The 13,918-nt window shown below is 42.0% G+C and overlaps 1 protein-coding gene across 1 annotated transcript; it reads right to left on the reverse strand.

Annotated features, from left to right (window-relative positions):
- Nucleotides 1-8,558: 8,558 nt before the first annotated feature.
- Nucleotides 8,559-12,289, reverse strand: LOC106585782 (uncharacterized). Its single transcript, XM_014172396.2, has 6 exons — nt 12,008-12,289; nt 11,202-11,345; nt 10,416-10,481; nt 9,742-9,951; nt 9,464-9,610; nt 8,559-9,142 (listed from the first exon to the last, which is right to left on the reverse strand). Exons 1-6 carry the CDS (start codon nt 12,122-12,124, stop codon nt 8,990-8,992), a joined length of 837 nt encoding a protein of 278 aa, XP_014027871.1. The 5' UTR covers nt 12,125-12,289; the 3' UTR covers nt 8,559-8,989.
- Between the last annotated feature and the right edge of the window lie 1,629 nt (nt 12,290-13,918).

Raw genomic sequence — 13,918 nt, forward strand, 5'->3', positions numbered from 1 at the left:
TAACAATATTGTTCCATTATCACTTTTTGAACGTTAGATTTTGGGCTGGCAAAAATGTTTGTGAACAAAGACATTCCTTTGGTTGATACTAAAGAGCAAGAGAGAATCTCCCTCTCTTGTAATTTACGACTGAGTGTGAACTGTCGCCCACCCAGCAGTTCCCCCTCTCCTTTCTGTGGGAGAGAGAGAGAACTGGTTACTGTCACAATCTCGCCGGTCTGATCTGACACATTCTGATCCTCACAGGACAGATATGACAAGACAGAACACAGAAACACAGCAACACAGAACACAACAACACAGAACACAACAACACAGAACACAACACAGAAACACAGAAAAAACTAACAGACACAAAACAGCAACACAGAACACAACAACACAGAACACAGCAACACAGAACAGAGTAACACAGAACACAACAACACGGAACAAAGAATACAACAAACAGAACACAGAAACATAGAACACAGAACAGAACAACACAGAACAGAACAACACAGAACAGAACAACACAGAATACAGTAACACAGAACACAGCAACACAGAACACAGCAACACAGAACACAGCAACACAGAACACAGCAACACAGAATACAACAATACAGAACACAGAACACAACAACCCATAACACAGAACACAACAGCACATAATACAGAAACACAGAATACAACAACACAGAACACAGAAACAGAGAACAGAGCAACACAGAACACAACAACACAGAACACAACAACAAAAAACACAACAAATAAACACAACACAGAACACAACAACATAGAACAGATCAAAACAGAACAACACAGAACACAGCAACACCGAACACAGCAACACAGCAAAACAGAAAACACAACACAGAACACAGCAACACAAACAGAGTAACACAGAACACAACAACATAGAACACAGTAACACAGAACACAGCAACAAAGACTATAACAACACAGAATGCAGAAACACAGAACAGAACACAGCAGCACAGAACACAGAACACAACAACACAGAACACAGCAACATAGAACACAGCAACACAGAACACAGCAACACAGAACACAACACAGAACACAGAATACAACAACATGGGACACAACAATACAGAATACGACAACACAGAACACAGAAACACAGTACACAGCAACACAGAACACAGCAGCACAGAATATAACAACATAGAACACAGCAGCAAAAAACACCGAACGCAGCAACAGCCCAGGATCTGGTATGACAGCCTCACTGTTCATATAGCTCAAACAGTGTTAGCAGGGTGTAAATGACCTCTGCTCATCTCTCAGACACATTCAGCAGCATTCTGTATATTTCATAGATTCATATTTACAGTATAATCCCTTGGTACTAGCAGTAACTGTATACTTATCTCATTATACAGATGGGGACAACAAACTGTATGAAAGTTTTGATTGCCTTCTTTTTTTCCCCCTCATTTTTGTTAGTTTCCCCTATGGCAAATCAATTCAAAATGAACTAAATGACAGGTGAATGTAATATTATAGAGTATTATGCAAATGCGGTGAGCGGTGATAATACCTAAAGGGATATGTCAAGGAAGATCACTATATTGAAATGACCTCTGGATAGTTAGTGAAGGAATGCCACATGAAAAAATTGACACTGGCCCAAAAGTACATTATCATTTTGCTATAATTGTAACTTTCAATGCCAGAAATCTTTCTACAACCCCTTAAATGTGTGTAATTTCTATTAATCTTGAGATTTGGCAGCAGCCCTCTAGTCATTTTGAGAGACACACTTACAGTAGATTAAATGAGCGGCTCACAAATCTCAATAAAACATTTGGAAAAGACTACATGATTTCCACCGAGTTTGCCTTTTTAAACAGCTGCCAAACGCACAGAGAAATTGCTACAAATTAATTACAAAACTGGACCTGGTCCTCTGAGCTCTCCTGCCCGGAACCAGGCAACCCCGGCCATACATCTTTGAATTGCAATTGGAAGAATGACTGATCAGATTCAGACCACCAGAGCTGTAAGGATGATTATGGTTCTCACAATGTGCTGATAGTACTAGGCCCAACAGAAACCAATGATGCCTCCATCAGCTGTGCTGAATTCATTTGTCATTATAATTCATACAGGAGTGTTTAACAGAAGGGCATTGCTAGAACAGCTCAGAGAATTATCTTAACTCCATCACAACCACTCTTGTCTCTTCTGAACTTGGAAGGCTAGAGCAGTCATTGGTTTAAAAGATGGAAAAGGAGTATATTTACTGTATGTATGTTTGGGCCATGGGGTTGGAAGGCCCTGGGACAGAAATCACAGGTTGAATACATCGAAACCTACAGCAGTAAGGTGGTCAGCTGGTGATTGGGGGTTGACAGTGGTTATGCTATGTAGGTTACTCTACCTGAAGTTGTTGTTCATCCATCATTTCACTCAACCCCAAACACAAGAATCTTGAGCATACTTTCATACAACACAGGTATACATATACACTGAGTGTACAAAACATTAGGAACACCCGCATTTTACTCTCAGAACAGCCTCAATTCGTCGGGGCATAGACTCTACAAGGTGCGTTCCACAGGGATGCTGGCCCATTTTGACTCCAATGCTTCCCACAGTTGTGTGAAGTTGGCTGGATGTCCTTTGGGGCGTGGACCATTCTTGACACACACAGGAAACTGTTGAGTGTGAAAAACCCAGCAGTGTTGCAGTTCTTGGCACACTCAAACTGGTGCACCTGGCACCCATCATACCCCATTCAAAGGCAATTCAATATTTGGTCTAGCCCATTCACCCTCTGAATGGCACACACACACAATCCATGTATCAGTTGCCTCAATGCTTAAAAATCCTTCTTTAACCCGTCTCCTCCACCTTATCTATGCTGATTGAAGTGGATTTAACAAGTGACATCAATAAGAGATCATAGACTGACCAGGTGAATCCAGGTGTAAGCTATGTCATGGAAAGAACAGGTGTTCCTAATTTCTTGTACACTCAATGTACATCGTTGCTGTCTGATGAAAACCTTAACTCAATCTTTGACAATTTTCATTTTGTTTTACATGTCTTCAAATTAGTAACTCTCCTCAATGTGCTCTGGACATTTCATGACTCTAGGACCAATACAATTTATTCAAAATAGCTTCTGAAGTTTCGAAATTCTATGTTGTTAACGTAGCAGTGTTTTTTCAAAATCTTTCATCTGTTTTCATCCGACAGCAACAACATGCGTTTTGTAGCTGGCAAATCCACATTGGTAGTGGAAAATGATACCTTTGAAGGCAAAGGCCCCTGTATGGTCAACATAGTGTATAGGTTACAACTCTGCTCTCCTATTGTATTTTTATTATACAGATAGGAATGAGAGGGCAGACCGATTAGAGGCGAATACGTGCATGTGGAGATCGCTGAGGCAGAGCAGACTTGGTCACAGGCTACCGAATGTTCATGATGATTCCCTACCATTAGCATGAAAGACCGGGGTTTGAATAGTTTTTGTTTTCTTTTTAAAATGTTATGTGTTTGACTGAGCCTACCTGGAAGGCTTAGATGGGTTTTTCACTTTTGGGACTACTCCATTGGCTACTTTGCGCCAGGCAAGCTCAATCAAGTGCAGCTAAAGTATTTGGCAAGCAAATACTAATTGAATCCTGTCTGTAGCAGCAGGGTGATATTACTTTGGGAGAATGTGGGTTTTCTATCTACCTAGAAATTTTGGCAGCCAGGAAGAGTGAGTCACGAGGAGCAATGTGCTGTACAATGACGTTAACATTTTTAATTTTAAAAATGTTTTTCAGAACTCAGAGTTTAATATTATTGATATAGGATAATTTATTGCCAGATTCTTATTAGAACTGTTGGGGAAACAAACATTGACAGGGTTCACATGATCATTTTATATATAAAGTTGTGATTTGTGAATTGTTGCATAGAAATGAGTGGAAGAGCGAACAGATGCCATTGGGAAGAAGATACACACACACACACACACACACACACACACACACACACACACACACACACACACACACACACACACACACACACACTGAAACATTATGTCACTGGAGTGCAGTTTGAAGCAACTGATTGCCTTTGCCTTTCAGATTTGTGTTTGTGTGCTATCAGCACAGTCTAATCCTCTCACACCAGGAAATGATTGGTGTGCAAAAGCCTTCCCACTGGGCAAAAACTGGTTGAATCAACGCTGTTTTCACGTCATTTAAACCAAATAAATTCAATGTGATGACGTTGAATCAACTTGGAAAACTGATTGGATTTGATAAAAGTCATTAATTAATTAATTTCGTGTTTTTTTACCCAACTTTTAACCTAAATCCAATGACATGATGATTTTTGTTGTTGTTGATTTCACGTTAGTTGACAAATTTAAATCAAATTTAAATCAAAACTAAACATTGTATTGACATCTGTGTCTAGTGGATTTGCATTAATGTGGACATATGTTTAATTGCATATATCAACTATCCCTTTGTTAGGGATTTGATTCCTGGGCCCAGTTTAGCAAAAGTTATCTATCAGGATTTTGCCTATTGGATAGGATTGAATGTATAGAAATAGAATGAATAGAATGGACAAATAATTCACTAGAATGGGGACTCGTGTTCTATTCATTATATTTATATTAATTTAATCTTATCCTATAGGCGTTAATCCAGATAGACAACTTTTGAATTGTTGGGCTCTGGGGATACTTTGCTGCCAATGCCTTTGCCATGTGATTGTGAATCACTAAGTGTGATCACACTGGCTCTAACAACCTCACTGGCTCTTATTGACTTGCGAGCGCAACACTCCAAACTCAAAATATATAGAGTGCTACTTCCTGCTTGACCTCTTGATGAGAGGAAAGCAGCTTTATTAAATGTTTTAAATATCTGTTATAGCCAAGTACACTTGTGTTGTTATTATTCACAGAATATCTGCATCATTCATGAGGATGGATCCTTCTAACCCACACTGATTTCTTTCAAATCTGTAAGGACATGTTGTGACTTAGACGTTGTCTGAAATGGCACTCCATTTCCTTATGTAGTGCTCAACTTCAAAAGTTGTGCACTACGTAGGGAATAAAGTGCCATTGCAGATGCATCCATTACTACCCCCCAGTAAGCAAAACTTGTTAAAAATACGTATTTTCAACGTCAAAACTGGTTTGAAATACGTCTTTTCAACGTCAAAACTGGTTGAAAAGACGTCTTTCCAACCAGTTTTGCTCATTGTCCCAGGTTTGTCCTCTCCTCTGTAAACTGCTTACCTACTTCATCTGTGTGCTCATTAGACAGCGGATCACAGTCAGTCATTTGGTATCCATTTTTCAGGGTCCAGTCACCTTTTCTTAGGGTGACTACAAAGGATGTGCACATGAAGAGCAATGGACGTTTGGTAATCCAACCACATCAGCAGTCAGGACCAGTGGAGGCAAGTAACCTTTTCCTCAACCTCAATCTTCTCGGCTGAACTCAACTGGCAGTTGTACTGATTTAAATAACCTCTATAGTTCTCTGATGTTGTGTTGTTGTGAATTCTTATAAGCATGATCATGGTCAAGGTCAAGGTGTCAGTATTGACTAACAGTTGTGAGGATGTTTTATAGAAAGACAGGGCACCCGTCAGTGTTTTTAGCTCACAACCAAAATTGTCCTATGAAGTGAGTGTACTGTCAATGCACAATCATCACAATAGATATTCATTGTGATATATAATTTGAAGTATTCACAACAGCAAACATATACACTGAGTGTACAAAACAGGAACTCTTTCCTAAAATTTAGTTGTACCCCCTTTTGCCCTCAGAACAGACTCAATTTGTCGAGGTATGGACTCTATGAGGTGTCAAAAGCGTTCCACAGTGATGCTGACCCATGTTGACTCCAATGCTTACTACAGTTGTGTCAAGTTGGCTGGATATCCTTTGAGTGGTGGACCACAGGAAACTGTCGAGAGTGAAAAACCCAGCAGTGTTGCAGTTCTTGACACACTCACCTACTACTACCATTCCCCATTCAAAGGCACTCAAATCTTTTGTCTTGCCCATTCACCCCGTACACAAGCAATGTTTCAATTGTCTCAAAGTTTAAAAATCCTTCTTTAACCTGTCTCCTCCCCTTCATCTAAACTGATTGAAGTGGATTTAACAAGTGACATCAGTAAGGGATGATAGCTTTCACCTAGCTTCCCCTGGTCAGTCTATGTCATGGAAATATAATGATAGGAATGATGGGCTATTAAAACCTAGATTCCCTATTATTCAAATCCATTCAGAGGTACTCCATGGCCATGTGCATAGCACCATCTAGTGGTTACAGAGAGTTCTAGCCTTGGAGCAGGATAAATAAAAAGGAAGCGTTGTGTTTCTGAGTAACATTTCCCTTCACTTTTATTCCTTGATGGAATGTCAACGTCAGTTACATCTATTTAGTCATATGGGTCCAGCTACCACACCTCCACGCTTCCCATCAAGAGTTCCTAAAAAGTTATTTCATAATTATGTTTCTAAGGCTGAGCATGCATACTTACTATTCACTTCTGTACGGTGGAATGGTAGGGTCAAGTGTCTTTTACAATCTCTGATTGCTTTCTAACCTCCTCTCAGAATGATAATAACTGATCATAGAACAGTGATCCTGATGAGCAAATATTGTCATAGAACTTCAATTTGCAGACCTATTAAAAAGAAGAGGGCATGTCTCTATCTGAATTCATTCGTTTAATGGATTTAGAAACGGTTTGGTAGAATTTAAATATATTTATGTACATAGTTACACATTGTAAGGGATACTGTTTGATATTGACCATGAGGTGGAGGGAATTATCAGATATACAACATTTAGATATACTAGATACCACTCAGGAGAGGAAACCTGACTCAACATAAATCAGGGGAAACTAGATGGGCAGGTTGCCAGATGAAAGCGACTCTCCTGGGTAAAAAGTACGACCCTACCTCACACAGGAAGCGGCGCAGTTCTTAATCCAGGCATTTGTCATCTCCCGTCTGGACTACTTCAACTTGCTGTTGGCTGGGCTTCCCACTTGTGCCATCAAACCCTTGCAATTTACCCAGAACGCTGCAGCCCGCCTGGTTTTCAACATTCCCAAATTCTCCCATGTCGCCCCGTTCCTCCGTACACTCCACTGGCTTCCAGTCGAATCTCGCATACACTGCAAGACCATGGTGCTTGCCTACGGAGCAGCAAGAGGACCCTTCCTATCTTCAGGCTATGCTCAAACCCTACACCCCAACCCGAGCACTCCGTTCTGCCAACCTCTGGTCTCTTGGCCCTCCCATCTCTACAAACGGGCAGCTCCCGCTCAGCCCAGTCAAAGCTCTTCCTTGTCCTGGCACCCCAATGTTGGAACCAGTTTCCCCCTGAAGCTAGGACAGCAGAGTCCCTGCCCTTCTTCTGATATCAGCTGAAACCTTACCTCTTCAAAGAGTATCTTAAATAATCCCCCTCTTCACCTCAACCCCCCCCCTCCCCCCAAATAAGATCCTGAACCCACCCCTCCCTTTCTAGCTCTGACTTTGATGATAACTACTTTATTGAGTAAAAGTCTACTTACTATGCCTGTGATATGTGGCTGTCCCACCTAGATATCTTAAATTGAATGCAGTAACTGTAAATCGCTCTGGATCAGAGTGTCTGCTAATTGACTAAAATGTAAAATGTAAATGCAGTTTCCTCTTGGTATCGATCTAGGATCAGCTTCCCCTACCCCAATCCTAACTTGAACCATAAGTGGGGAAAATGCTAAACTGACCCAAGGTCAGCGTCTAGGGGCAACATCACCTCAGTCCGAAAGCTACTAGAGCATTCCCTGTTGGTAGGAAACACTGGAACATGAACATTCCCCATTGGAGTTGAGAGGCCGCAGCTTTTAGCATATTCAACTTTGACTGAAAACCACTAATGTCTTTACATGAGCAAATCTTTCCACATTCTAACTACTAGAGCATTCCCTGTTGGTAGGAAACACTGGAACATGAACATTCCCCATTGGAGTTGAGAGGCCGCAGCTTTTAGCATATTCAACTTTGACTGAAAACCACTAATGTCTTTACATGAGCAAATCTTTCCACATTCTAAAACGGCAAGAATCAATCAATCATTTCCCTTCACTTTTATTCCTTGATGTAATTTCAACGTCAGTTACATCTATTTAGTCATATGGGTGCAGCTACCACACCTCCACGCTTCCCATCAAGAGTTCCTAAAAAGTTATTTCATAATTATGTTTCTAAGGCTGAGCATGCATACTTACTATTCACTTCTGTACGGTGGAATGGTAGGGTCAAGTGTCTTTTACAATCTCTGATTGCTTTCTAAGTGGTTGTTCCACTGGATATCATAAGGTGAATGCACCAATTTGTAAGTCGCTCTGGATAAGAGCGTCTGCTAAATGACTTAAATGTTAAATGTAAAATGTTTCTAACCTCCTCTCAGAATGATAATAACTGATCATAGAACAGTGATCCTGATGAGAAAATACTGTCATAGAACTTCAATTTGCAGACCTATTAAAAAGAAGAGGGAAATTCTCTATCTGAATTAATTTCTTTAATGGATTTACAAAAGGTTAGGTAGAATTGAAAAATATTTATGTACATAGTTACACATTTACAAATGTACAGTACAGTATATTTAGACATTTAGATTTCCAAAGAGTCTCTTTCCACCTCCGTCAGCAATGACCATCACCATCTCATTCATGGTGAAGTATGAAAATCATAAGACTGAACAACATAGGATGGAAATTGTTTAACAATAAATAATCACTCATTTGAAGTCACTCCAGGTTCCCAGAGAATCTGCCTATGCTTTCTGTGCAACAGCTGTGGTTTGATTAACCATGCTCACGTGATCAGCTTCACTTAAGCGGGCTAACAGTCTTGTAACACACAGGAGAGGGTTCAATGTAACTTCTGCCTGTTATGTTGTGACTGTTGTGTTCAGTGTCTGTGTGAATGGACTTGTTACATATTTTGTTGTTTAGAGCTGAGGTAACCTAAGATGGAGTTTCCTGTCCAGAGGCTGGCTCCCACCAGGCCAAACCAGACCTGGGCAGGGGCCCAGGCAGAGGTGGTCAGCTGAGAGTGGACCAGGAACACCAGCAGCACCAAGCTGCCCTGAAAAACCAAGAGAAAACACTGCAGTCACCTTTCACATAAATCATTCAGTGACATCAATGGCAGACTTGCATGATAATTCCAGTTAAGCATGCAGGTCTCAAGTCAGAATAGGGAGGAGCCTGGCCTGTAGGCCTTCGTCGTGTGGAACTGCCACCTAGTCACAGCCTTGCCTGACATTACATTTTTGTGTGGGTGGGGAGGGGTGTGTATGATGGGGTGTTATTCAGTTGATTCTATGTATTTACATGGAAGCATCAGAACTCTCTATTGTCAAAAAGAAAAGACAAAAAAAGAAGAGATTGCTGAAATATCACATACCACTGCTCGGCTTATGAACACTGATGGCTTTTCTTTGTTGGGTTGGAAATTCTGTGTTGTAAAAGAGACAAAACTGTCACCCACCATCATGGCGCCAAAGGCTCTAGTGAGGTGAAGATGGAAGATGTCCTCAGAACCTGTAATGGGCTGAAAGAGTGAAGCAAACGTTTATTCAAGAAACATTCTCAACCTGGAACCTACTGACTTTTCTTAGTCATCCCGCATCTCCTCAATGTGAAATCTAGCTTCATAGTATTTTTATGGTACTAAGAGCCTACCTGGAATCCTAGGAGCCAATCGGGGAAGGCCAGCCAGAGTAGGCCAAAGACGAAGGTGGCAAAAAAGTCCATCTGAAGGAAGAACTTCTGAGAGTCACTGAAGATCATGCGCAAGTCCACTCTGCTCTGCAGCTGGCTATGGTCCAAAAAGAAGAGGAAAAGACTGCTCACTATGAAGAAAGAGCACACAGCCATGTCCACTGTAGGCCGCTAGAAGGAGAAGAAAATGACTGTCAGTGAAAACAATCGCAATCTAACAATTCAATATCTAATCATTAAAACATTCAAGAAAAAATAGATTTATGCACTTAAAACCTGACATACACATATAACCTAACCCAGGGTTTCTTTTTAAACTATGGGTCGGGTCCCAAAGTGGGCCCTGGGCATGGTGGGTTGCGAGTTACGAGAATACATCTATAATACACACAATTTATTCTTAAATTGGGTCGTTGGAGAACGATTTGGGTCATGGTATGGTAAATTTTTCATTTTGGACTCGAGCTCAAAATGTTTAAGAACCCCTGGCTTAACCTATTCATAGTTATACGGAGCTGCTAAGAATAATAATCTATTACCAACTTGAAAAAACATTTGCAGTAGCAAGTAGCCTATGATAAATGCATTTCTAAGCTTTCAATACTGTATCAACCAAATAATAGTGGGTGACTTACTTCGTTAGTATATACTCTCTGAGAATGAATTCCGTAGTAGCTATTCAGTAGAAGTGCCAGAAATGCCTGTAAATAGACAATTACTCAATAAATCAATCAATCTACTGAGGACAATCCCCTGTTTTTTGTCGACCAATCGCCTTTGAGGACTTGAATGTAGGCTACTTGCTTATTTATACAAGTCATGACTTTAGTGTAACCCAATGAACGAACCAGAAGATGACCTCTGAACGAAATAATACCTGCTAAACTTGCTGCAATTCGTTTTTTCTTAGCAGAGTTAAACGGGAGACCTGACTCTCTGTGGTCACTAAAGACCCCATGGCACTTATCGTAAGAGTAGGGGTGTTAACCCCGGTGTTCTGGCTAAATTTACAATCTGTCCCTCATACCATCATGGCCACCTAATTTGTATTTATTATGGATCCCCATTACCTGCTGCCAAGGCAGCAGCTACTCTTCCTGGGGTCCAGCAAAATTAAGGCAGTTCTACAATTTTAAAAGCATTAAAATAAATTCACAACATATTAAATGTGTGCCCTCAGGCCCCTAATCTACTACCACATATCTACAACACAATATCGTGTTTTTGTATGCATATGTCTTGCCTATGTTTGTGTTGCTAATCATTCCCAGCTTCTAATTGGCTCATTCATCCCCCTCCTCTCCCCTGTAAATATTCCCCAGGTTGTCGCTGTAAATGAGAATGTGATCTCAGTGAACTTACCTGGTCAAAAACAAACAATAAATTAATTAATGAATTCAGGAGAGATTTGGAGTACTCACAATCAGCCTGGATGTTGAATGTGCAGACAGTGAAAGTGGATTGCTGTTGCATTTAATGAGTAGGAACTTTATGTTGCTTGCAAGCCATACACACACTAGTGACCTTGTTAGCTCAAACTGTTCACTGTCAACAGGCTGACTCTCCTAAGAAATAGAAAATAAATGCACAGATTAAAGTCACAATCCTGAATTCAAGCAAACAAATGGCAGCCCTGCCACTTGGTTTGCTATTAAGATGAGGGATGGGTCTGAAGAAATGGAAACGATGTCAAATTCATAGATGGATGCCAGGTAGACTTACCGTATAGTTTTTTTTATATCTATTTTGAAGCTACTGTTGGTTTACAAGGTTTACAAAGACTCACATATGCCACGTTCATGTGCTAGTGGGGAACTAGGACTCTTGGAAATGTTCGACTTGCTAACTGGTTGTTGTTATATGTGCCGCGTTCAAACATACTGTGTTTGCAAGTAGGAAATGTCAGTTTCCTAGTTCCGACTAGCACATGAACGCAGCAATAGACCTAAAACAACCGTATTGGGTTACTGATGTTATAAGAGAAAAGCTTCTTCAAGAATCAATAGACAAGAAACAGTGGGCTATAATTTGAAATGATCATGAACAAAAGGGAAAATAACACTTTCAAAATGCACATGTTAAAAGAAAAAAACTAGGCCTATTGATTTCTTACTCATGCAGTAACATCTTACATTTCCATTTTCTTTCTCCTAACCCCTACCAAATATCATTTCATTTTAGCATTATAAATTCAGCTTGTATCAAAAGTAATGTAAACATAGCCTACCTGATGACTGAAAATGTTCTTCGAAATGATCCGATATGCTGCACACAGAACAAGACCTAAAGCAATTTCTGCCGCAATAATTTGACTATCCATTGCGCTTTTTGTTTTTGGATACATCTTCACATGCGACGTGAGCGACTGACAACTTTACGGACTTCTGGAGACACTGTAGATAGCTACTACAGATATGTAATAGCCATTGAAGGCTATGTAACAACAACCTTACACAAGATCCTTACGAAACTCACGGGTGGGTGCTATGTCGGTGGCGGGCGATGAGGGATTCGCTCAACCGGGGACAATCCCCCTGTTTCTGGTCGACCAATCGATTTTGAGGACTCGAGTGTAGGCTACTTGCATATTTATATAAATCATTATGTTAGTGTAACCCAATGAACGAACCAGATGATGAACTCTTTGAACGAAATAATACCTGCTAAACTTGCTGCAATTTTTTATAAATCTTAGCAGAGTGATAAGATAATATTTTGTATGGGGAATAACACTCTTACTCTTACGATAAGTGCCATGGGGTCTTTAGCGACCAGAGGGTCAGGTCTCCCATTTTACGGTCCATTCCCGAAAGGCGGATTGATTGATAAAACATGTTAGTTATTGATCAATAATTCCAGTACGATTAGGGTAACCCCCCCAACCAAAAAATTCTGGTCTATTTCACTTTGATGACCAGCAATTATTTATCCACAAGTAACACCACTAAAGTGAAATGCAGTGAAACAATTCAAACGTATCATATACTCTTCTTAGTCACTTGGTGTCACGATCGTCGTAGGAACATTCAGACCAAAGCACAGCGTGATATCAGTTCGACATTTTTATTATAAGTCAACCACACAAAAAACAATAAAGATTACATGACACGTGAAGCTACTGAGTGCTCACAGGCAACTACACATAAACAAGATCCCACAAAACACAGTGGGGAAATGGCTGCCTAAATATGATCCCCAATTAGAGGCAACGATTACCAGCTGCCTCTAATTGGGAACCATACCAAGCACACCAACATAGAAATAATAAACCTAGAACCCTCCTAGTCACGCCCTGACCTACTATACCATAGAGAACCAAGGGCTCTCTATAGTCAGGGCGTGACAGTACCCCCCCCCCAAAGGTGCGGACTCCGGCCGCAAAACCTGAAACCAACTGGGGAGGGTGGGGGGGGTGATTAGTGTCGGTGGCGGCGCCGGTGCAGGTCGTAGGCCCCGCCCCGACCCCGGATCCGGCCATGGCGCTGGGCTTAACGCCGTGCCTGGGCTGGGCATCGGCGCAAAGGAGGGCTCCGGCCATAGAACTGGGTTGGACGCCGTGCCTGGACTGGGCATCGGCACAGAGGAAGGCTCCTGCCATGGAGCGGGACTGGACGCCGAGCCTGGACTGGGCACTGGCGCAGAGGAAGGCTCCGGCCTTGGAGCTGGACTGGACACCATGCCTGGACATCGGCGCAGAGGAAGGCTCTGGCCTTGGAGCTGGACTGGACACCGTGCCTGGACTGGGCACCGGCGCAGAGGAAGGCTCCGGCCATGGAGCTGGACTGGACACCGTACCCGGATTGGGCACCGGCGCAGAGGGAGGCTCCTGCCATGGAGCAGGACTGGGCGCAGTGCCTGGACATCGGCGCAGAGGAAGGCTCTGGCCTTGGAGCTGGACTGGACATCGTGCCTGGACTGGGCACCGGCGCAGAGGGAGGCTCCTGCCCTGGAGCAGGACTGGACGCCTTGCCTGGAAGCTCCGGACCGTTGACCCCCGCTGGAGGCTCTGGAATGTTGACTGTCGCAGGAGGTTCTGGAACGTTGACCGTCGCAGGAGGTTCCGGACTGTGGACCGTCACAGGAGGCTCCGGACTGGGGACCGTCGCCGGAGGCTCCGGACTGGGGACCGTCGCTGAAG

The sequence above is a fragment of the Salmo salar genome, chromosome ssa24 (genome assembly GCF_905237065.1).
Source record: "Salmo salar chromosome ssa24, Ssal_v3.1, whole genome shotgun sequence".
NCBI classification, from domain to species: domain Eukaryota; kingdom Metazoa; phylum Chordata; class Actinopteri; order Salmoniformes; family Salmonidae; genus Salmo; species Salmo salar.